Source organism: Kwoniella pini, chromosome 5, assembly GCF_000512605.2.
Source record: "Kwoniella pini CBS 10737 chromosome 5, complete sequence".
NCBI classification, from domain to species: Eukaryota; Fungi; Basidiomycota; class Tremellomycetes; order Tremellales; family Cryptococcaceae; genus Kwoniella; species Kwoniella pini.
In genome coordinates, this window is record NC_091720.1 from 137,596 (window position 1) to 159,900 (window position 22,305).

Below are 22,305 nucleotides of genomic sequence, written 5' to 3' on the forward strand. Positions count from 1 at the left end.
TTTTGTATTACAGTTGATACCTTTCTATATAATTTTCTGCATGGCCTACTTGTATATGTTCAGAACGTCTTGTGTGGACTTAGACGCGAGGACCCTTATCTCAATCTCACACAATTACAGCCTTAAACAATCGCCTTTTCGCCCATAGAATTGGTTGTCGCTTCAAGCACATTCATGAAAAAGCTTGGATTCAGAATTCATGACATGAACACCGCATGCGTTACTATGGAGCCATCTTACATCAGTAAATGGACTACATCGCTTTTCCAAAGCACAGTACCACTTCATGTCGCCTTTTTCCCTCAATGCACGATGGTGTGAAGACAGAAATATCAGGGCTCGGTCCTGAATTTCAATATAGAGTATCTGGCAGCGTCCACAATCAAGTCATTGACATTTCAAGGAATACCAGATCTTCTGGCTCTCGTGCAGGTTTTCGATCTGCTCGCATTCCTCTTGCTTTCTACTCAACTTACCGCAACAGTGCGCGGACATAAGTCCTGACTCAGTCGTGATTTATTGCCACAGATGCCACTTTTGACCATGTGAATACTTACCAAAAATAACTTCCATGCATGCATACAATTGAGTGTACTTCTAAATACACTTTAAGAATTGTGCTCAGTAATGTATCAGAAGTGCGTCTCTAAGGTGGCTGTTGAATGAACGACAATTAGAGACATCAGTGAGTTAAAGCTTTACCACCTAAGTTACCATCTTTTGGACTCCTCTTGCTCTACATGTATTTGCGTGACTTCTATGCCTCTGATCGATCTATTGTCTCTCAGACCTGCGACACTAAGTTCAGAAAGCAGGAGAGGGAGCCCATGCATGTAAAAGAGAAGATCCAGATTAGTCCGGAATATAGTTAAGCCAAAGTTAGCTTCATCGTGATGGTCGCGTATTTCAGTTGGTTCAGAATCTTGTACTAATATTATCCGAAGTCTCCGGACCAGGTGGATTAGTCATGCAATTGTCGGCGGTTCGAGCCCGTCCGTGATCACGTTTAGTTTTTTTTCCTTCTTCCCTTTACCCATTGTTTCTGACTCTGTCATGCATGCGCGAGGACGTCCCCCAGTCTCAGCTCTTCCTTCGTGAGAAAGCTTCTATTCTTTGAGGAGGGAATGGGTCTCTGCCAGAACAACACGAAGTTTCCTCAGATCGAGACTTTGGCTGTTCTGGAAACTGATATTGGTGAAATTTCTCAATGTCCGCTATTCTCCAGAACAAGCACTACTTGGCTGTGGAGCAGGGTCATGATTCAGACATTCACAGTGAAGGAAGATTCGTGTAGCTCGCTTTCTTGGCTGGCATGGGCACGATAACAGGCGTCTAGTCTTCCGCTGCACTTGGAAGTTATTACGATAAGGCATTCTGCCATGGCGGTGAGTGTCGTTGCTTGTGGTATAACATTTCTTAGCAGGACTACAGAAGGATATGTTGTGTGATGACTTGTGGTGGTCCTGCTGAATTTACTGACGCTCGAGCAAGACGTACATGCTCTCTAAGAGCTTTTGCTACGAAGTCTGCCAGTACAATCGAAGGCAATACCTATGATTGTATACCCACACTCTGACGATCATTGCACGTGCTGCTCGGTTACTGGGAATTTTCAGTAGGTCTTGGAATCCAAGTAGCTGCCCCTGCTAGATCCTGGGGAGATATGTCGGCTGTCACTCGGGTCCGCTTCCAAATGACGACTTTCAACGACGATGAAGGTGGATGGCAGTGTGTTCCGGGGTTCTCCGTTGTACTGCACTGTAAATCATATACCTGTGCGTCTAATGATATACGTGCTCAAGGTCAGCTGTGCAATGACGTTGGTCGATCAGCTGAAGCTAGTGGAGAGCCAAGTTTGAACGCTTAAAGCTGTCCATATTGCTTAATAGGTACTAAAACCATGTTCGTCCTTTGCTTCGCAATGAAAGCGGTGCGCTTCATTTGACCTGTCCGGGTATGAACGAGTATGTGTCTCGACTTCAGGCTCGGCGTATCGCGTCATATGGAATCAGAGGATCCTTCTCTTTTCGTGGCAGCTACGTCAATTGAGATGGGAGAAGAACGTGAGAAAAATCCACAAAGCCGTATGTGATGGATGATTTCCCAGATTAGCACCTTTCCACTACTCATCTGGATGAGATACATGTTCATCTGAATGGATGCCCTCTCACCCAAATTTACCTCCTTGCCCATACTGCTTCGATGATAAGTGAGATCACGATATATCTTACCTTGAATGGGTGATTCATAACAATGGTCGCGTATTTCAGTTGGTTCAGAATCTTGTACTAATATTATCCGAAGTCTTCGGACCAGGTGGATTAGTCATGCAATTGTCGGCGGTTCGAGCCCGTCCGTGATCATTCAATTCTTTTTTTATTCCCATCTTGATTTTTATAAGAATCGACAATCTTCACAATCAACGTACATGCATGATTTGAATTTGAGAATCAATAGCGTATGTACGATAAGTATGTGTTCTCCCCAGAAAGAAGTAATGGGGTACCCAAAGAAAGGCGTTTTGCTGGCCATTCAATACGGGGCAACGTTGTCATTTTCTCGATCGCTTTGTGGCAGAATTGCATGTCCAAGCTGACCTCGTCTGTTTTTATTCGAGTGCAATTAACAGTACACGTGAAACAGGGCGACCGGCAGATACGATATCACATGATAAATGACTTTATGCAACTTTCGAGTACTCTCTTCAAATCTATCATCTCAAGTTCGTTCGTCCTGTCGAAGTCGGCCCACCATCTTGAGTCATCGCGTATACGATGCATCTCTCTCATCTCCTCTTCATTACCAATTTGAGATCGGTGCGTTGTGATGATTCGTAATAATTGTACTTTATAAATGCAAATTTTGCTTTGCTCGTTGTTCTCCTTCGATGAAGTAAGCAAGATTTGTTGAAGCAGATATCTGATATCAGGCCTATTTAATCTATATTGACTATCGTATTCAAATTGGTGTTTCGCTTTCCTATCTTGCATTTTCATATTTCGAGTTGCACCGAGACTCTCTATTAGTAGAGTCAGGATATGAGTCGATGCCCTCCAGTGACCTAATGTTTCAAGCCCTTTGATAATGCGTTGCACATCACTAGTAGAGTGGGATTGCAGAGTGTGCAGTATTGAAGAAGATAAAGATTCGGGGTGAAAAGGTGGGATTGGTCCACTAGTCGCGTCTATTACCTGCAAGTGGGATTATCAGCAAAAAAGCATCATGGTTGCAGTGAACCGACCGAACGCATGGGGAACGAAAACAAATTGATATTAACCAGAGATAGCAATTTCACCGCCAAAGCTATACGACTATCTCGTGTTTCGGATGAGCCTAACCCGGTGAAGGTACAAGCGCTTTTGAGGATGAATAGCGGAACCGAAGCATCATTTCGGGGTAATTGACCACTTCTGTCGAACGGTCTCGGGAGCTGTTTCATGAACAAGGGAGAATATCCTATCCGGCAGGGACCGATCATCAAGAATGAGTAATCGTTCAAATGATATAATACCTTGAAAGGTATATATGAAAGCTTTACCAATTTGACCTGCTGAATTTTCGAGTTTATCCTTCTCCCAAAACTCTATTAACCATCCTAAGAGATTCCAACCATTCTCGCTAACCTTCCTTTTGCGGTCTCCCTCTTCCTCATAATCGCCCGTATCGTCATCAATATCCCCACGATGCTTCCGTTTCTTAATATCAGTGGCATCCTTAGCTCTGTATTCCCAGAGTAAAGCCCATATACCTTCGTCTAAGCATTCTTTCATCCTCTTCCATACCGACTTATGTAAATCAGATCGCTTATAATCCCATTGTAACCATACAGGAGTATCTTCTTTACTTTTCGATGCGGATGGATGAAAAGGTAAAGCTTGAGAAATAGACGAAGGTTGATGCAGGGACAATAATTTATGCAGAATGTTGAGAGCTCTTTTGGATATCGCGCGGTCAACTGGGCCGGTTGTCAGGTAGAGAAGAAGCTGGATATGTTCTCTACTCCTAGTTGTTCAGCATTTATCGAAAGGCAAGACAAAAGTTACACTCTTACATTGTGGGAATGAAATTAATCTTGATGAGCTCGTTGAATGTGCCGAGAGCCATTGACACTAAGATGAACGATATATTTAGCATAATGACGTTTCACAAGGCGGAGAGGTAGCTTATTCACCAAAGTTCTCCTCCAGCGACCCGTTGATGATTTCTCGCCAACTATGCGGATGGACTGGGGGCCGACCAGTATTTGACATATTGGGTGGGTGCTGGGTCATCTTGACAAAGCGTCGTTGATCGTCACCTCCTTGAATGTTGGATCGTTACATACATGTTCGTAGGCCAGACCCGGATGTTTGGATAAGACGATCTACAAGTAAAGGAAGATGCGTAGCAATAAGTCCAAATACGCGTTTCGTTCAGAGTAACTTCTCTCTTCATTCAAGTGACGCGTGATGCCACAAGCGGTGAAGCCCGCGGACAGGGCCACGTGTTTTCCAGCTTTGTGCCACGTTACGCTATGTTGCGCGTCACTAGCCAAGTGTGATAACAACGAGCACCATGAAAATGATGATGATGATAACAGATTGCTCACCTCTATATCATCTCAAACCAACCTAACGTGTCGTGTTACTACCTTTCTCTGACCTATATACCAACAAGAAGAAAACGAATAATCATGAGCGACGATCCTATGGCTGATTTCCTTGCCCGAGAGAAGGCTGCATTAGGTGAATATTCCTCCTCAGAACCATCAATGGATCTATCTTCGTTTTGGGCTATCGTCTTCTCGACTCCAGATTCCGGACTGATGAAATCTTGTTCCTGTAGGCGATGACGCAGACCTCTTTGCGTCTGGAAGTGCACCTTTAGCTCCATCGGGAATGGATTCCTTTGCCGACTTCAGTAAGTCGAATTCGTACGTACAAAACCGCAAGTACTGATTATCTTCCTTGTTCCGGTGTTTAGCATCACCAGCACCTCCATCCGAACCAACAAAACCTTCTTCTCCAAAAGGTATTGAAGGATTCCCTTCGTTGGACTCACCAGGATTAGGCGGTGGAGAAATCAGAGTTACTGGTGTGTCTGGTACTGGTGAAGATGAAGACCGTGCGCAATTCGAAAATCAATTCCCAGATCTCTCAGGTGAAGTAGGTTACGAAGCTGTGAGTTGTTGTTGTAAAATCTCTCCAACATTTTTAGGAGTATTTCCGTGAATGAGGCTGAAAAGTAAGGGAAAACTCGATATAGGCTCCCAAACCCGTTTTCAACGCACTATCACCTCAACCTTATGGACAATCACCTTACCCTGTCACTGCTGCACCTAAACCTCGTTCAGCTCAAAGTATATTACCTCCTCCTACATTTAACAATATCTTACAATCAACTGAACAGGAAGATACGGAACCTATCAAAGCATGGAGAGAAAAACAAGCTGAACAGATTAAAAAGAGAGATGAAGAAGACAAGCAAAGAAGAGATGAAATGGCTAATAAAGCTGAGAAGGCTATTGATAGCTTCTATGAGGATTACAATAAGATGAAAGAGAGAAATATTAGAGAGAATAAGTAAGTTAAGTCACACCGATACAGTCAGCCCTCAGATTTTGGATACGATTTCTACTCGTAGATAGCCTTCTCAATGTCCTGTGATCTCGCTTGAAGCATTCCCACTCTGAGGGAGAAGTTATCGCTAACTACTCGTTGATGTCTGCAGAGAAAACGAGGCTGCTTTCCTGGAAAAACTCAATGAGGGGATCGCCAAAGGAACAGCTTGGGAAAGAATCACAGATTTAATCCAACTTGAAAACTCCCGTAAGTTCATACCTTCTTTCAAGTTTATCTGTTCGGCTATCGATGAATTCATGAGAGCTTGGCTTAATCTACTGAGACTAACATATCGGTTCCAGAATCGAAAACAATCCGACCTTCTGTACCTGGAGGATCAGACCTTGCCCGAATGAAAGAGATTCTTTTGGCGCTAAAGAGAGAAGGAGACAAAGCACCTGGAGCCGCGGGTTTCTAATTTCAAACATCTTCTGCATAGACCTGATATAGGCGGATGAACGGATCAATGAAGAGGTGACTTGAGCGTTGAGAGGAGACCTAAAACCTTTAGATTGTATAACTCAAAGGGGATTACGAAGTAGAAAGATACCCACATTGGGAGTAACCTTAAACATATTCTACCTATCCCACAATATGCAACGACAGGCTTGACGAGTTGTGCAGATCGGAAAGGCAACTATCTATACGCAGTTCGCAGTCTGAGCTATTGACTGGCTGATCAGTCGACTACACGCAGAGGCCTTTGTTCATGATTTGAGCCGTGTGTAACAAACGATTTTCCCCACTTTTCTCGGTAAGGACTACATCCAAAGACGACCGGCCGAGATCGTGAGAGCCTCCAGGTCTCACAGGTGCCCCTCTTGTCCATCACATATTATCATTGGCACGCTATGAAACACATTTGACTTGTAAGATGAATGAGGTTCCTGGATAAGTGCATATAGAGGATACAACATTCGATTTATACACACAATTATAGTATTTACAACATTATTCAACAACAAATGAGAAAGACCATATCCAAATCACAATTCGTGATCAACATTGATTAAATTTGATATCCACTTATCACCTACGCCAAGGTTTCTTTTCTAAATGATCACTAATTTTTATCCAATTTATGGACTTAGTGAAATCTATCGGTGAATATTCATTTATCAAATTTGAATTTATCCACCATTTCTGATTTTCGGAAGTTTGATTTAATGGACACCAATTTAAATGTTCTTTCAATAAATTCATCTTTTGGGGTTTCTTTTCGATAAATGTCCAAACACCTATACGTCTTGAACATATTCTACAATGTATAATGTCTGTTTGTTTATTTTGTTTATTATTCGTATTTTCTGAACTATCTTGTATTTGTATATGATCGGAAAGTTTGTTAGGATAGTAAGGATACCAACCGAAAAAAGCTAGTAAAACTGATTCTTTTGACAAGTCCAATGATGAATGTTGTTGTAGTTTTTTCAATAGTGTAGTCTCCTGTTCATGAGTTAACGGAGAGATAAAAGATATTGAAGATGTTATTAAAGCTTTATGTAAATCGACTGCTAATGGACCAATACTGGATGAGATCAGAGGATGTAGTGATTTTCGTAGGTTATTGTATAGCTCATCTGAATTAACAAGTCAAACAAGATATCACTAAACATGAATGTTCTTACTCACCAGGTGATTTCTTGATTTTCCAAGCGCAATGAGCTTTATGTCCGAGTTCAAAACTTTTACTTAATCTTTTACAAACCTCTTTCTTCACTCTATCATCTTTTATATTATCTATATCATTCAAGTTGATATTCGATCCGCATGAACCACATTTTAATGTATTTCTTGATGAATTTATCCAACCAGCTAAAGAAGCTTTAATTGGTGTCAAGTATTCAGAATCTGAGGTGTAAGAATACGTTTGATATGTTTTCAATCTTGATAACAATGCAAGAGGTGAATATGGTAAATAATCAGAAGACGAAGGTAAAGAAGGTAAAGGTTGATAAGAAAGTGTAAAAGATGATGAAGATGAGATTGATTTTTGTTTCAAGTATATTCTTCTTGATTTGTTTGGATGAAGACTTGTAATAGGTAATAATGAATCTAAAGCTTCTATAAACCTTTTCTTGGAATACTTATTCCTGTATGAAGATGAAAGATCATCTGATTGTATTGAATTATCTTCCACGTCTAATTCGATATCAGGTATTATTGAATTTAAAGGTGGATGAAATTCTTGTTCATCTTCTTCGTCTTTATCGAATGACCAGTCGTCATCGGCGTATAAAAGCTTGAAAACATCTCGTAAGTCGTCATCAGTCGAAGATGGGGATGACATGCTAATTGAATTAAGTATAGAAGTGTTATTATCGTGACAGGTATCGTACGGAAATAATTAACTTGAAAGGTGCAATACTTTTCAGTGAGTATGGAGTGCTACAAGCGTGAACTGGCCAATATTGATCGTGAGATCCCACGTCATCACTTTTACAGATTGTCTCGAAAGATATTACACCTAAATTAACATAAAGCAAATAACTAAGATATAAGACTCCTCTTTCTTCTTAATTTATCGTTGTTGCACATATATAAACATAGACAGGCAAAGCTACCTAAACCTAAAGAATCAAAAGCATCATCAAAACGAGGGTTGAAAGACTTATTAACGAATTAAGCCAGCTTCAACAACATGGCATTCGATCCTTTCGAAGCTCGAATGCAATTTCTCAACCTGATTCGAAAACTCAATGCATCTCAACAATCAATACAAAAAGTAGTTGGGTACGCTATAAAATATGGATCAAAATGTGGAGAAGATCTTTGGGAATGTATAATTGAACAATGTGGGAAGGTGAGCTAATAAATGTAATGAAAACGATGTCATTTTCCTTTATTCCCAAATTGTTTATTTAAATTGAAAAGAAGTTAATGTGTAATGATACGATTAGGGATCATTGAATACTCGAATCAATATTTTATATTTCCTTGATAATTTATTAGAAGTTTCACTACCTCTAGATCATAGTGAAGCTCCATACCCTGAATTAGTTACTAAAAACCTTCAAAGTATAGTAGAAAGAGTAGTTCCTGATAATAGAGATGGAGTATTGAATTTAAGAAGTGCGAAACAGGTGGGTTGTTGGAAGATCTATCAGCCTTGAGCACGGGATATATCATGATCGAAATATCCAAATTACACGTACCAGGAGCTGGACTAACGAACATCGGTGATAAAAACAGATATTGGAAAGTTGGCGATTGAGAAGAGTAATAGATCACGATATTGTTGAAGAAGCTATTCAATCTCTAGAAGGAAGGACATACGGGTGAGGCGTCAATATATGAATAAATATCAAAAAATCTTGCTGATTTGATTGGTGATTTGCAGGGGTGGGGAGGAATCGAGTAAACGTAGTTACGAACAAGCTTTTTCCAAAAGTGAAATTTTAAGAAGGATGGAAGAAGATAGAGAGAGGGTGTGTATGACATTCAATCACACATTGCTATTTTACCATTTGACAAGAGCTAACAAGCTGGATGTGATATAGCATAAACGATTAAGAGAACGTATATGGATTTTACCAATACCACCTTTACAATCATCAAACCCATTGAATCAAATTAAAATTAAATCATCACCTTCAACAACTTCACCTTTTACTCCTGCTTCACCATCAAATTCAAAACCATCAACAACATCTTCAACTCCTGGTAAGATGGCTCCTCCACCACCTCCACCACAACCACAAGCGCAACCACCATCCACACAAAATGATACAATAGATAAAATTCAAAATACCAATGGTGAAATTGAAAGCTCTTTAGATGTTGAATTTGATCAAACTTGGGAAGGTATAAGTGAAATTGATGAAGAAGAATTATCAAAAATGAAAGAGTAAATAAAAGTGATTTACTGTTTCTTTTGAAAAAGCTGACTTGTTTATCGTAATATAGGGATTCAATATTGGCGAAATTACATTAGAATGTATTTGCTAGAATGCTGAATAGCGAAATTTAATCGCAACTTGTCATGGTTATCATACGTTGTATATTTGAATTTGTTGTATTTCAATGAAGGTTTCGCAATCTCAGCGCTATGTTGGCGCATATCCATAAAATTGCATTTTAAATTGTATTTGTATGAACATTGATATTTGCGTATTATATACACATTCAGGAATGACCGATATCGACTTTTCGAGAAAAGACAATTAGTATATTCACGAAATTTGTTATATATCCATGACCGATTTAACTTTTGTCAAATAACATCAGATTCAAATATCCTTTTGAACCACTGATATTTACTTCTTTTTTCCAATACCATTATTGATATTTTTCGGAACATCTATAATTCCTGCTAATAAAGACTTGATCTTGATTAAGCAATCTTTTCTGGACGTATTTATATTTTGACCTAATTCTATTGAATTTTCATCCTAATCGTTTGGAAGGTCAGTTTGTTTTTCCATCCTCGTATTGACTCAAATGTAAAGTACTAGTGAGAAAAAGGTTGAGTAAATATTGACTTACTTCTATCCAATTTTCATTAATTCCTTGCCAATCTACTTCGAGTTTATTTAATTCTTCTAATCTTTTCAATGCAGGTTTCAAATCTTCTTTTAATGTATCTTTTATAGCTTTCAAATCGTTTATCAATTGAACAAGTACCGATGATTTATTTTTCCCCTTTAATGATTTATTAAATTCAATCAAATGATTTAAAACCATATCGAATATTTTGATTAACTGAAAATGTACAAATATCTTAGCAATTTTCATATTGGAAACCGATTCCAAGTCGACAAACCTCATATAAACAAGTAAAAGCTTGAATTTCTTCCCATCTCGACGAAAATGATGAAGAGATTATTTGAATATTCTCTAGAACCGTTCAAGATCTATCAGCCATTTAACTAGATAATTTCATGGGTTATTGGATAATTTACCTGTAAATATCATTTTCAGATCCATTTCTGATACTCCTTCTGCGCCAGATAAAGCTTTACTAGCTACTACCAGAAGTTTATTCGCATTACTAATAAGAGACGCTTCATAAGGTAATAGCTACGCAAAATCGGTTGATCAATATAGCTATATTGGCATTTCACGATTGAATGAATGGCTTACCCCTTCTATTGAAATTTCGCCATTTTCAACTTTTTCTCCATTAATAAATACTCCTAAATCTCTATACAATCTAGCAAAACTTTTGATCCAATTTTCATTGATCTGACTACCACCTAAAGTCGTCAAATCCTTAATTAATGGTCTATTACCTCCAATTTCAAAGATTAATTCCCAATTCCTAAGATCTATTGGAATAGATTCAATTGCTAAATCTAATTTTTTCATTAATTTCGTTCCGAATGGAGCTGAAATATAAGTCGCTAATCTAGCTTGTTCAATTGTTCTACTATGATTAGTAATTGAATTTGATAAAGATTTATGTATATATTGTATAGAATGGATTTTAGAATATGTTTCATTTGATAAACTTTCTTTCACGTATTCTGGGAACTATCCATAAGTCAATTTATCAGTCAAAATTCTAAATCATAGTCATAATTCTTTTCTGAGATAGAGAAGCTCACATCGATAGAAGTTCGTTGATACATCTCACCAGATTTTTTCATATGGTCAGTCCATATTTCTTGATTATTACTATATATACTTTCTGCAGCTCCTCGTTCGGTAAAAACGTGCAGTAGATTATCAAGTTGAATTTCAGAAATTTTCAATGAAGTAAGATGAGGAGCAATTAATGAAGAGGCGCCTATATAAAAAGTGTTATGAGTTATAGATCGTTCTTCCGGAAAATGAAAGGTCTCACCAATTAGTCGATATAAACGAATCAGGAGATATCGTGCATGAGCACAAGCCGGACTATTCTTAACTATATATTCAAGATACATTATAGATTTCACGATGAGATCCGATTTGGATTTGTCTTTTGACCATAGTTCCATAAGCAGTGATACTGTAATCAACCCTATTTGATTTGCTGGATTGACATCTGTTTTAGGTAGATTCTTGCCTATGAGAAACATGAGTCTTAGCTTTGTGGTATAAGCAATACTCAAGGATGAATCACGATGACTTACCATACTGTAGACCAGACAGATACAATTGCCAGTAAACATTGATTGCTTGCGTTTCAAAAGTCCAATCTGAAGATTTAAATCGTAAGAGGTAAATGTGAGCATTCACCTGTTCTCGATAAGATTGTTCATCGGTCTGGAAATGAGTGTAGGGACTAGTCAGCTATATACATGAGGCATTTGCGCTAGTTCACCGTCAGGCAATGCTACCCATCGAAAAGTGAATTCTGAAAGCTGTGGCCTAAATCTTCATAGTACTTCAACAGTAAAATCCACTCACATGCTGCTGAGAAGCTTGTTTCTCCATAAATTCTGCTACTAGACGTTTCTTCTCCGGTTCGTTGACGAACACTATGCCTTCTAGCTCAGATACAACGCTACCCTTCGATCCCCATTGGATCCAGTACTTCTCGACCGCCTTCAGCCAATTGGGACTGTCTAGCACTACATCGGACTCGACAGTGTGTTTTCGCAGTATTGATTGGAGTTCCAATTGCGCCAGTAAGGGTGATCTCTCTCGCTTTCCAATGTCCAGCTCCAAATCATGCAAGAGATCACTGACTGATTTCAAATTATCTATGTTCGAGAGAAGCAGGAGAGATTCAAAAGACAGTAATAGATGTCTATAATATGCGTAATTCCTTTGTCTAATTTCTCTCATAATATCAGCAATAGCTCTTCTCCCTAATGTATAGAATTTCATTATAAGAGAAGGTAAGATGAGAGCGACACTTACGATTCCTTATCACTTTTGAATAATTGAGTCACCCATTGTATCTCATCTTCCCAGCCTTTCTTCAACACTTCTCGATCATATTCCTGGTCAGACATTCTGCGTAATATTTCTCGAGCGAATTCCATCCTCCACCATAATCTGACCGTTCCACCATGCTTGCCTTCCTGTTTCAAAAACTTCAAAGCTTCTTGAAGCTGCCCCGAAGAAAGCAGTATTTGAGCTTTAAGCCAAAGAGTTTCAGAGGTATGTTGTGGTGATTTGGAAGTGTTAAGTAAGAGTAGAGCTATTTTTAGGGAATTTGTGGGTGCAGATGAAGGGAACTGAACAGAAGGTGTAGGTTGAGGAGCATTCTGATCGATGTGATTGTTTCAGCCGAAATGCGACAAGCTACGGCGAGTCATGCATGCACAAAATGAACGTACTTTAAGCCATTCACTCCATGCGCTTGATCTAGCCCATCTTTGATCTCTAGTTAAATTAAACAATTTTCTACTGCTGTTCACGAGAGATTCAACGTTGTTCGCTGCTGCGGCATGTAAAAAGACTTGTTCGAGTAAAGCGGGATTATCTGAATGTTTATTCGAAAGTTCATCGTACAAATCCAGTGCTAAATCCGCTGTTGACCGGATTAAACCATTGAATCAGTATTTCGACCAGCATATTGATGACTTTTATAAGCGATAAAGTTGTGCAGGTTTCATAACATTGGGAATAGTCGAAACTTACTTCTTCCCATATTTCGAAATATAAGACCAACCCACCAAACTCCTCTTCCTGTCATCTCTCCCAAACTTTTGATTTGTTTATATGATTTAAGTAATTCATCATCGTCTGCAGATCCTAATTTTTGGTTGATATATAATTTCAATATTAAAGCAGGTTGAGATTTTGGATTTTTCTTAAGATATCTAGTTAATGTTGATTGAGCAGGTGCCAAGCGATGAGATGAAACATCATCTATAAATTTGTAAGATCAAATACAGATTAAGTAATTATTTTTATTCAGATACCTGCTTAGATTGAGGAAACGGCTATGAAAGCAACGATTGAACAAACTCACCATAAACTGATTGAAGTTTGCGTTCTTCCAATTCCCATTGCGCTTGCAGTTTTGACATTTCGATGCAGTGCAATTCTAATGGCCAGATTACCAAAGCAAACAGGAATTTTTGTAGGCAAGTGACAGCTCAGAAATACCTATATTCATCTAAAAATGTGATTCTATACGAGTAAAAAGTTAAAATGACAATTATCAACAATAATTTCCCGCTTATTCGGTTTGACCTTTGTTCCTAAATGACTGAAAATCATCGGAACATCCGCGGTCAAAATATCTTATAACGTATACATATCACATTTGAACGTACATTCGAGTACTCTCATTATTGTAGATTGCCTCTTTCTGAGTACCTGACATCGGTATTGGAGTTTGATTATTGGCTTTGCGCTGAATCGGGTTTAGCATAAAATTCGGATTATTTCGAGTGAACCCGCATCGGTTTAACAAGCGTTGTACAAAAAGGTATTACGTTCGCTCTTCTCTCCATCTCAAAGAAACCGCACTTTTCAATCTTCTAGCTGGAACCTTGCGCTAGTATTGACACTGAGATTTTGGATAAATAACTTTCATGACGACCGTAAGATCGTTGCTTTATGAGTTTTTTACTTTCTTATCGATACATTCACTTCACTACGTCATCCGCGCCTGATCTTATTCGCGATAATATCGACATCCGACTTTAAAGATATTATCTTATTTTAATACCATTCAGCAATCTGAATCTTTCTAATAAGACAGCCTTTTATAGTCAACTAGTCGTTGAGTGTTGAATAAAACAATGTCACCAAAATTAAGAGTTTTAATCTCATCAAATGGTGTAGGATATCCACCTACAACACCTTGTTCTGTAAATTCACCAAATCCTACAAAAATAGAAACGGATGGATTTTCAGGAAATATTTGGATCTTTATAAAAGGTTATAATGGAGATTTAAACCAAGGAGATGGTAAAGAATATTTTGAAGTAAAAGGAAGAGAAAGTATGAGTTATGGTATTGTTGTAAGGGGTAAGTCAAGTCAATTTATATTTCAAACTCGGTTTTAGAAGCTTTATATAGATCGAACAATGATTTTAAAGAGATTTGAGGATTTAATGAAATGATCAAAAAGAATAAATCAATTGATATCATTTTTTGTATCTTGTAGGTAAATTTAAACAATCTTTCAACGCAGATCAATTAGTTTTTGGAAATGTTTTCGAAAATTCAATTAAAGATAATTTACCTTGGGGAACAAGTATAGCTACTAAATTCATGTAGTTAGTTTTTCAATTGTTCAAGAGTATGAGATTAATTGATAGCTGATTTGATCAAAAAATCATTCTTATAGCTTCATAGATCCAACAGTTGAAGCTGATATATATGCTGATAAACCTTGGGCACTTTCTCCTACTCTTGCTACAATGTCACATTTATCATTATCAAATAATTCAACAAATGATGATCAGCCTTATATTGAAGAAAATAGTTTAGGTTGGTTAAAAGACAATATTGAAGGTAATTATTCTTTTCTTTCCATTTCGCGCTTTTGTGAGAAATTATTAAAATCAAAATTGAATATTTACTCAATGTCTACCGTAGAAAATGATATACCTTCTTATACAGATGATAAATCTCAAATATCAACAAGAAGAAAATGGTTAACTAAATCAAGTAATAGACAATTAATTAATATTAATGAAAATACTATTGTAGGTATGGAATTTTGTAATGGATTATTAGGTAAGTTCACCTAAATTCTCATTCATTGGTCTCATTTCACAACATCCACATCATTCAATTACTCGAATATTAAATTTTATTTTTTTTGGCGTATAGACTTTAATACACTTTCAGCTACTTTACCTTCACCTTTTTCACTTCAAATACCACTTTTAAAATATTGGGATGGTCAACCAGTAACTTATGTATGTCAAGAAAAACCTTCTAAAGACGAATCACCTGTTGGAGGTAAAAATAAAGTTTATTGGAGTATAGCTTTTGAAATTGTTGATGAAGATGTTAAAGCTCAATTAATTAAAAAAGGTGGACAAGTATTAAGTCATACTGATAATGAAGAATCTAACAAATCTTCAAATGGAAATGATAAACAAGAAGATATTAATGATGATGTTGATTAATTTTGTCTCAGTAATTTATAAGATTTTAGATGTGTTTTGTTATTTAGATAGGTAGTTGTGTTTGCTATGTATTGTATATTAGACATCGCGATAACTCCAGGTTAGATCCTGTGCCTTTCGCCAACACAAAAGTCGAAGCATCTGGACTAAATGCATGCCTGTTGGATGTCTGTAATCAGCTCAAATGCTCGATGCATGAGTCTGGTTCATATACATCCACTATAGCCCTTTCGAGCTTTGAATCGATGTCAAGCCGCAGTGAGCCTCCTTCTTTATAACTACTCGTCAAATCTCTCGTTCCCCTCAAACTTCTCTTTTAAACCTTCTCTCAATCAACCTCGATAGATGACCAATATCCAAAGGGCACAATCGAGTGCAATTACTCCTTCTTACCCGCCTTGGCTCTCTCTGCTTTCTTCAAAGCCCTCTTTCTAATATCTTTGTGCATACTATCAATGACTTTAATACCGCTAATTTCGCTAATATATCCTGCGAAACCTACAGCGTAATCGAGTAAAGCATGAGACCAAAATGGAGTTCTTTCGTATGGTCTGCCTTGAGCTCCACGTGGTTGACCAATGGAAGATAATGTTGATTTGACAAAAGATGCGGGAGTAGGTACGAGCGCAGAAGATCGTCTGATTTTAGACATGTTTGATACCTGAGTAACAAATCCAGTCAACACGTTTTCTTTGATCAGGCATTCATCTGATTGAACAGGAGTTTCCTCCTTCTACATATAAGGACACAACTCACGACGAAAGCAGCTTGAACCAATTCAACATCTACACCTTTACCTTCAACTTCTTTAGCTAAAGCTTTGGTCCAAGTTGATAAAGCAGCTTTTGTTCCTGAGTAAGTAGCTAAAAGGGGAGAAGGAATTCTACCGGATAAGGAACCAATAGTCGTAATCAATGATTTAGGGGAACCTTTCTTGTTAGATCGAGCAATCATTGATGGAAGGACGGAATGAGTCAAAAGCAAAGTCCAATTGATGTTCTATACCATTGATAAATCAGCCGCAACTACCAGAGGAAGAAAGATGGGAAGTCGTTCTAGACAAAATCACACTCACAGTCTCGATTATCTGATTCATCTCGCTTCGTTCAGTCTCAGCGAAAGATACTGGCATATTGTGTGATGCTCCAACATTGTTTACTGGTATCTTGGGGTTAGTCGTTATATATAGATTGAGGGAAATGTAGTTTCACTCACTGAGCACACCAAAATCATTCGATTTAGCGAACAAAGCAATCTGAGAAAGCGCTTCATCTCTAGTAGTTCCAGGAGATGCGACATCGACAACGAAAGCTTGAGTCTTGACACCGTATTTACTTTCTAAAGCAGAGTACGATATTTGTTAACATTGACAATCCGGTTATTCGGTTAGTGGAAACATACCTAATTCCTGAGCTACTTCATCTAAAGCACTTTTTCTTCTACCTACCAAAGCAACGTTGAAGTTTCTCTTAGCAAGCTGTCTTGCAAATTCCAATCCCAATCCACCTGTACACCCTGTAACGAGTGCCCAAGTTTCTCCTTTTTTGGATTTATAGCTTTTTACCTATTTGGCGAGCGTAAATTAAGACAGATCAATTGCAATCAATACGAAAGAATCTCACATCTCTACCAGGAAGTATAGCTAATTCCAGGATAAGCCTGAAAAATGACAAAGTATAACGAAGGAGAAAGGCTGCTCCCACTGCTGAAAGAATTATAGCAGAAAGGGGAACATCAAGTACTGTAAATGGTATGTTAATTTGAGTTTCATGTCATTTGTAAAGAGTGAGATTTACCTAATTCATGACCTAAGATATGGTATGTCGGATGACCAGCCAAGTGGGAATGGACGTGAATAGTATCTGCGACCATGTTGGTTGTAATGTATTGGAAGCTCAAGTAATTTTTCTGCAATTTGGGAAGACAAGACGAGAGGATTTACCAGTAAGTCATATATTGTAGTGGCCAGGGAGAGGGATTTACGTGAAAAGAGAGATAAAATGTGATTACGCGAATGCTTATTACCCCAGATTTACCCCGCTGTTTGAGTGATCCAAGCTCATCCATCATAAAATCTACCATCACTGACATCACTAATCATCAATCACATCCCACTCAAGTTGACTCAACAAGTCAATATCAATTTGAATAGCAGCAATAGCACACACAACCACACACTGGATTGATTTAAAATGAAAGATGTTACACAGATGATCGCTTTCTTTTTCCTCTTCTCCTCTTCTGCTTGCCCTCTTGTCCCTTCCTCATTCCGTCTCAAATCACTGAAGGATATACGAGTCGGTAAAAAGGAAAAGACGCACGTACCTCCGACTCTGACAAACACACACTAAAAAAGAAGTACATGCACTCATGTCACCGACAAGAAAACGTCGTCACCAATCTTCGTCTCCCTCTTCTTCTCAACCTTTGCCAAAGAGATTCACTCGATCCTCTCTCAATCAAAATCAGCATCAAGAAACATCTGATACCACTTATCCTTCAACAGCTAAAGATAAGTCGACACCGACAAGGAAGACAATCAAGAAGGACTCCGACCACTCGATCTCGAGAGGTGAAGGTTCTACTGCTAGGATGACGTCCAGTCAACCCATTATCATCGATGACTTCGATGACGAGGGGATCTATTTTGCCGATTCTGACGGTGACCTTGAGCTCGACGATGATATCCAAGCTGCTATCACCGCTTCTTTACGGGACCAGCAAAAATCTGATGCTCCTCCGGCTTACAGTGCTGTCAAAGCGATTGAACTGCCTTCTCCGGCTCTTACCGATGAGATCAGAATTGGCAGATCAGGGTGGAAGAAAGACTTCCTCACGGCGAAAGACAAGTGGACGGGAGTGGGGAGTCTAGAAGGTTATGCGGGCATGTTAGGGTCAATAACAGGTGCATCTCTTTCTACTCCCCAAATATACGTCGCCATCACTTAAGAAGCGGTTAATCTTGGGCTGACGAGATATGTTCCCAAAAGGTTTGCGATATGGTGATGCAGACGACTCGATAGCTTTTAGTTTAAGCTACGACGATATAGATGGCAGAGAGTTCAAGATTGATATCGAGATGGCATTTCAAGGTGAGGCTTTTCCTCATGACGTTTCAGTCAGACTGCGAGCCTAGAGCTGAGTTTAAGCATTTAGAGCTGAATACCTATCCTGCATCCTACAAATCAATCATGTTCTCCACTTCCGCTTTACCCAAGCGAGCGGAAACCACCTTTTCATGATTCGCAGATGTGTATGATCTCGAGATACAATCTCTGCTGGAAAAAATGCTCGCTTCACTTCAAGGCGACGATGAAGCTACAGGCGGTATACCTCCTGAATTCGACGGAAGTGACGCTGATGAAGAAGAAGCGATGATTGTTGGGGCAGATCCTTGGGCAGACGAACCTGGACGAGGCTTTGAAGTGGCAAAAGGGTCCAACGACGATTTGGGTGCTGGATTCATTCAACTGAAAGAGTAAGTCCCGGATTTGGATTGATCGTCAGAACCCTAGGTCTCTCTTTCGGTCATGATATGTCTTCAGTACTCATTCTCTTGCTCTCATTCCATCATCTCAACTCCTCCTCCTCCTTTGGCCTCTTCTTCATTTGGCTACAGCCCACTTTTCACGTATAAAAGCTCGTATTGCAGCATCCACAGAAGAACTTAAGGTGACTGACTCTATCCTTAGCCATTTTGAGCAAGCCAAGAAGTTTGGATACAGGCCTGGACTGACGAAAGTATCTGACTTTTGGGTAAGTTGCACTTGATACAGTACGAAGCTGACAATTCAGGTCGTCTCGTACTCCATCCCTCTTAAGAACATTGCCATCGACCCAAATGTACTCGGGATGTGGGACGACGGTCTCGTGCAAGCATGGAAGAACAATCAGCGCTTTACGCTTCTAATAGGCACGGAAACCTATCCGCCTCATATAGATAAAATGAACTTTTGGCTGGGATTTCATCCTAATTGTGAGTTATCTTTTCGATGTCATCGTGCTGACTTTATAGACAAACCGCCGCAGGACTTGATGTTTGCCACCACTCGTGGGCACGGAATGCCTGGCTTTTACCTTTCTGCGCCGTTGTTGAATTACCTGAAATCGTTTGGTCGGATCTTTAAACTTCGAACCCCATACGGGCTCAACTGGCAAACTGCTGACAAAATTGGAATGGATGAGGAGCTATCAAGGAAAGCCTTTCAAAATGGCGAAGCTCCGAACAGGATTGGCGAGCAAGATAAAGACGATCCGATCGCCAAAGGTTTTGAGCGTAACATTCCTCTGGTGACGTTTCATTGGGTACTTAAGAGATTTATGGACGCGCCAAAATATTGTCTCGTAAGCATTTAAGAGCTCTTTCCTCCAAGAAAAGTCTCTGCCCTTTCCTGAGCTCTCTCACATGCGTTTTGATCAGACTCTAACACTCAATCAATGTCAGAACTGCGGTTTGGAAGTCGATCTCCCATCCCTTCGCCCTTATGTTTGTAACAAGCCCTTGTGCATCTACGGGTTCATGAGCCTCGGTCTCGGTCCCTCCGTAGAACATACGATAATCACACATCCAGCAGTTGTGGATGTACTGCTTTCCTTTGCCCACTGTGCAGCTTCCGCGGGTCCTAAAACGAGAATGGAATTACCGCTTCACCTTCATATCGAGGTTCCAACACAATTCGGTATAGCGGAAAGTAAGCTCATCGACGAGCTCCCTGATGTGGAACAAAGAAAAGCTTTGGTCTGGTTGATCGAAAAGCTGCCGAAAGTATCGCAGATCAAAGCGCATCTCGAATCAGGAGGTAAATTGAAAGCAATTGACTGCTGCTCGGGGGCGATAGGAGTTCTTCGATGGGTTGTTGGATCATGTCGAGCTTATCTCAAGGAAACGAAACCCGGAGAAGGTGTCCAACAAATCGGCTCTACTTCTCCCTCTTCGATGGGCGGTGGAGATGTCAAGCAATTCACCTTTGTAGTTGGGAGCCCGGAACAGGAAGAAAACTTCAAACGTGAAAAAGAGGAGGCTAAAAAAGGCAACAAGAATTGTGAAAGATACCCTTCACTCTTAGCTTTCCACGGTTCCGGTGCGGAAAGATGGCACAATATACTAAGGAATGGACTAGATTTCACTGAGACTGTGAATGGAAGAGCGTATGGTCACGGTGTTTACTTTGCTTCCGATTCCGCGACCTCAATGGGTAGCTACGCGAGAGCTACGTCTTACGTGCGTGAGAACGCGGATTTCAAACTGTTGAGAGCTGCGGCGTTGGTTGAACTTGGTAAGTCTATATCTGAGCGCTTTCACTCTCACCTACTCATTGTTCCATTCGCAATCCCTTGTTACGACCTCAGGCTCACTCAGAAACGAACAGTGAATGTGCCTCATACTTTCGTGTCGTCGAGTCCCTACTACGTGGTCAAGAACGTGAAGCAGATCAAGCCATTTCTCCTATTAATCCAAGGAACTCACACGGACGAAAGCGAGGAAGTCGAAGGACAGGCGACTGAAAGGACGAATTATCAAGGGAATGGCGATCTGTTCATTCATGACCCGTCATTGAAGGTCAAACCCACTTACGAACACTCACCTCTCACAGTTGTAAGCCGAGAGTTCACTTGATTGAAGATGCGTGATACTGATGATGGCAGTTTAGCGTATGCCGGAGAAATTGATTCGTAAGAGGTTTGACGATAAAGAGCCGGATGATCAAACAGATCGCGAAATTCTTCATCCGCCGGTCCCACCTCCTAAACAAAAGGAAACCATGTTCAGACCTTCTCCTCCGACACGATATGGCCGCTTGGAACGCCTTCCTCCGCCTACGGAAACCAGTATAGTAGCCAGTAAAGCGCTAGGGAAAGAGTTCAAATCAATCATCAAAGCTCAGCAGGAGGGAGATTTACCATTTTGGGTGGATCCGGATACTGAAAGGTATGTCCAGATGGCGCTAAAACTTATCAATTGCACCGCTGAAACATAGATAACAGTCTCTACTCCTGGTTGCTGGAATTGCACACGTTTCCCCCGGATTCTCATCTTTTTAGAGAAATGAAGAAGCACAGTATCCACTCCATCATCGCCGAGCTCCGATTCCCTGCTTCCTTCCCTCATTCGCCACCCTTCATGCGAATCGTGCATCCTAGGATGATGCCGTTCATGTATGGAGGCGGAGGGAATATTACTGGTGGAGGAAGCGTGTGTAATGAGCTCATGACCGCTACTGGTTGGAATCCTGCGTTCTGTACGGAAGCTGTAGTTAGGGAAATCATGACCAACATGACGGAAGCGACTCCCCCAGCTCGATTGGACCCTAGATCTTGGGATACTCCTTATACGATGAGGGAAGCCATCGAGGCTTACAAGCGAGTTGCACAGGCTCATGTGAGTTTCAATATTATGTGATATATCAAAAAGACCGGGATATGTGCTCATCGTCTCGAACAGGGATGGGATGTGCCTAAAGATTTCCACAAATTGACGAGGTAATCGATTACACATTGGAGCTATTCGTAATTCAAAATGGAATGGCATCTCACCTATAAGAATATCAAGATCGTCCATTGTGCCACCATCCGCCTCGCCCACTTTCATGGCTCTGACCCATCCTTCTCGCCTTCCGTACCAATTCGTTCTTTTTTATCCCGCTCGCGATACCTGAGAGTTGTGTATATAGGTGAATATCGTGTATCATTTTATTCAGTTTGTAGCTATATTACTCATCACTGTATGTATCAGGAGA

The 22,305-nt window shown here is 39.8% G+C and overlaps 9 protein-coding genes across 9 annotated transcripts; 5 read left to right on the plus strand and 4 right to left on the minus strand.

Annotated features, from left to right (window-relative positions):
* Positions 1-2,663: 2,663 nt before the first annotated feature.
* I206_103807 (uncharacterized protein) lies at positions 2,664-4,271 on the minus strand (the record flags this gene model as incomplete). The annotated part of the gene is made up of 5 exons (XM_070202833.1): positions 2,664-3,191; positions 3,278-3,456; positions 3,539-4,002; positions 4,052-4,109; positions 4,172-4,271. 5 exons carry the CDS (start codon positions 4,269-4,271, stop codon positions 2,664-2,666), a joined length of 1,329 nt encoding a protein of 442 aa, XP_070058934.1.
* A 401-nt stretch (positions 4,272-4,672) lies between these two features.
* On the plus strand, positions 4,673-6,018 carry I206_103808 (uncharacterized protein; the record flags this gene model as incomplete). Its single annotated transcript, XM_019159447.1, has 6 exons — positions 4,673-4,724; positions 4,825-4,899; positions 4,963-5,159; positions 5,245-5,561; positions 5,710-5,807; positions 5,903-6,018. 6 exons carry the CDS (start codon positions 4,673-4,675, stop codon positions 6,016-6,018), a joined length of 855 nt encoding a protein of 284 aa, XP_019007499.1.
* A 611-nt stretch (positions 6,019-6,629) lies between these two features.
* On the minus strand, positions 6,630-7,890 carry I206_103809 (uncharacterized protein; the record flags this gene model as incomplete). Its single annotated transcript, XM_019159448.1, has 2 exons — positions 6,630-7,180; positions 7,233-7,890. The coding sequence occupies 2 exons, from the start codon at positions 7,888-7,890 to the stop codon at positions 6,630-6,632; spliced, it is 1,209 nt and encodes a 402-aa protein (XP_019007500.1).
* A 351-nt stretch (positions 7,891-8,241) lies between these two features.
* On the plus strand, positions 8,242-9,451 carry I206_103810 (uncharacterized protein; the record flags this gene model as incomplete). The annotated part of the gene is made up of 5 exons (XM_019159449.1): positions 8,242-8,403; positions 8,501-8,683; positions 8,793-8,878; positions 8,941-9,028; positions 9,101-9,451. The coding sequence occupies 5 exons, from the start codon at positions 8,242-8,244 to the stop codon at positions 9,449-9,451; spliced, it is 870 nt and encodes a 289-aa protein (XP_019007501.1).
* Positions 9,452-9,856: 405 nt separating this feature from the next.
* I206_103811 (uncharacterized protein) lies at positions 9,857-13,507 on the minus strand (the record flags this gene model as incomplete). The annotated part of the gene is made up of 13 exons (XM_019159450.1): positions 9,857-9,991; positions 10,086-10,301; positions 10,363-10,436; positions 10,502-10,619; positions 10,683-11,072; positions 11,147-11,328; positions 11,386-11,589; positions 11,657-11,789; positions 11,934-12,300; positions 12,390-12,739; positions 12,812-13,005; positions 13,116-13,346; positions 13,450-13,507. The coding sequence occupies 13 exons, from the start codon at positions 13,505-13,507 to the stop codon at positions 9,857-9,859; spliced, it is 2,652 nt and encodes an 883-aa protein (XP_019007502.1).
* Positions 13,508-14,227: 720 nt separating this feature from the next.
* On the plus strand, positions 14,228-15,568 carry I206_103812 (uncharacterized protein; the record flags this gene model as incomplete). The annotated part of the gene is made up of 5 exons (XM_019159451.1): positions 14,228-14,456; positions 14,596-14,707; positions 14,779-14,945; positions 15,030-15,170; positions 15,267-15,568. The coding sequence occupies 5 exons, from the start codon at positions 14,228-14,230 to the stop codon at positions 15,566-15,568; spliced, it is 951 nt and encodes a 316-aa protein (XP_019007503.1).
* Positions 15,569-15,947: 379 nt separating this feature from the next.
* I206_103813 (long-chain 3-oxoacyl-CoA reductase) lies at positions 15,948-17,440 on the minus strand (the record flags this gene model as incomplete). Its single annotated transcript, XM_019159452.1, has 7 exons — positions 15,948-16,229; positions 16,325-16,567; positions 16,644-16,726; positions 16,784-16,906; positions 16,970-17,132; positions 17,191-17,309; positions 17,365-17,440. The coding sequence occupies 7 exons, from the start codon at positions 17,438-17,440 to the stop codon at positions 15,948-15,950; spliced, it is 1,089 nt and encodes a 362-aa protein (XP_019007504.1).
* A 498-nt stretch (positions 17,441-17,938) lies between these two features.
* Positions 17,939-18,810, plus strand: I206_103814 (uncharacterized protein; the record flags this gene model as incomplete). The annotated part of the gene is made up of 3 exons (XM_070202834.1): positions 17,939-18,473; positions 18,559-18,660; positions 18,725-18,810. 3 exons carry the CDS (start codon positions 17,939-17,941, stop codon positions 18,808-18,810), a joined length of 723 nt encoding a protein of 240 aa, XP_070058935.1.
* Positions 18,811-18,855: 45 nt separating this feature from the next.
* On the plus strand, positions 18,856-22,052 carry I206_103815 (uncharacterized protein; the record flags this gene model as incomplete). The annotated part of the gene is made up of 8 exons (XM_019159454.2): positions 18,856-19,046; positions 19,261-19,324; positions 19,598-19,912; positions 20,013-20,844; positions 20,938-21,164; positions 21,220-21,497; positions 21,554-21,947; positions 22,011-22,052. 8 exons carry the CDS (start codon positions 18,856-18,858, stop codon positions 22,050-22,052), a joined length of 2,343 nt encoding a protein of 780 aa, XP_019007506.2.
* Between the last annotated feature and the right edge of the window lie 253 nt (positions 22,053-22,305).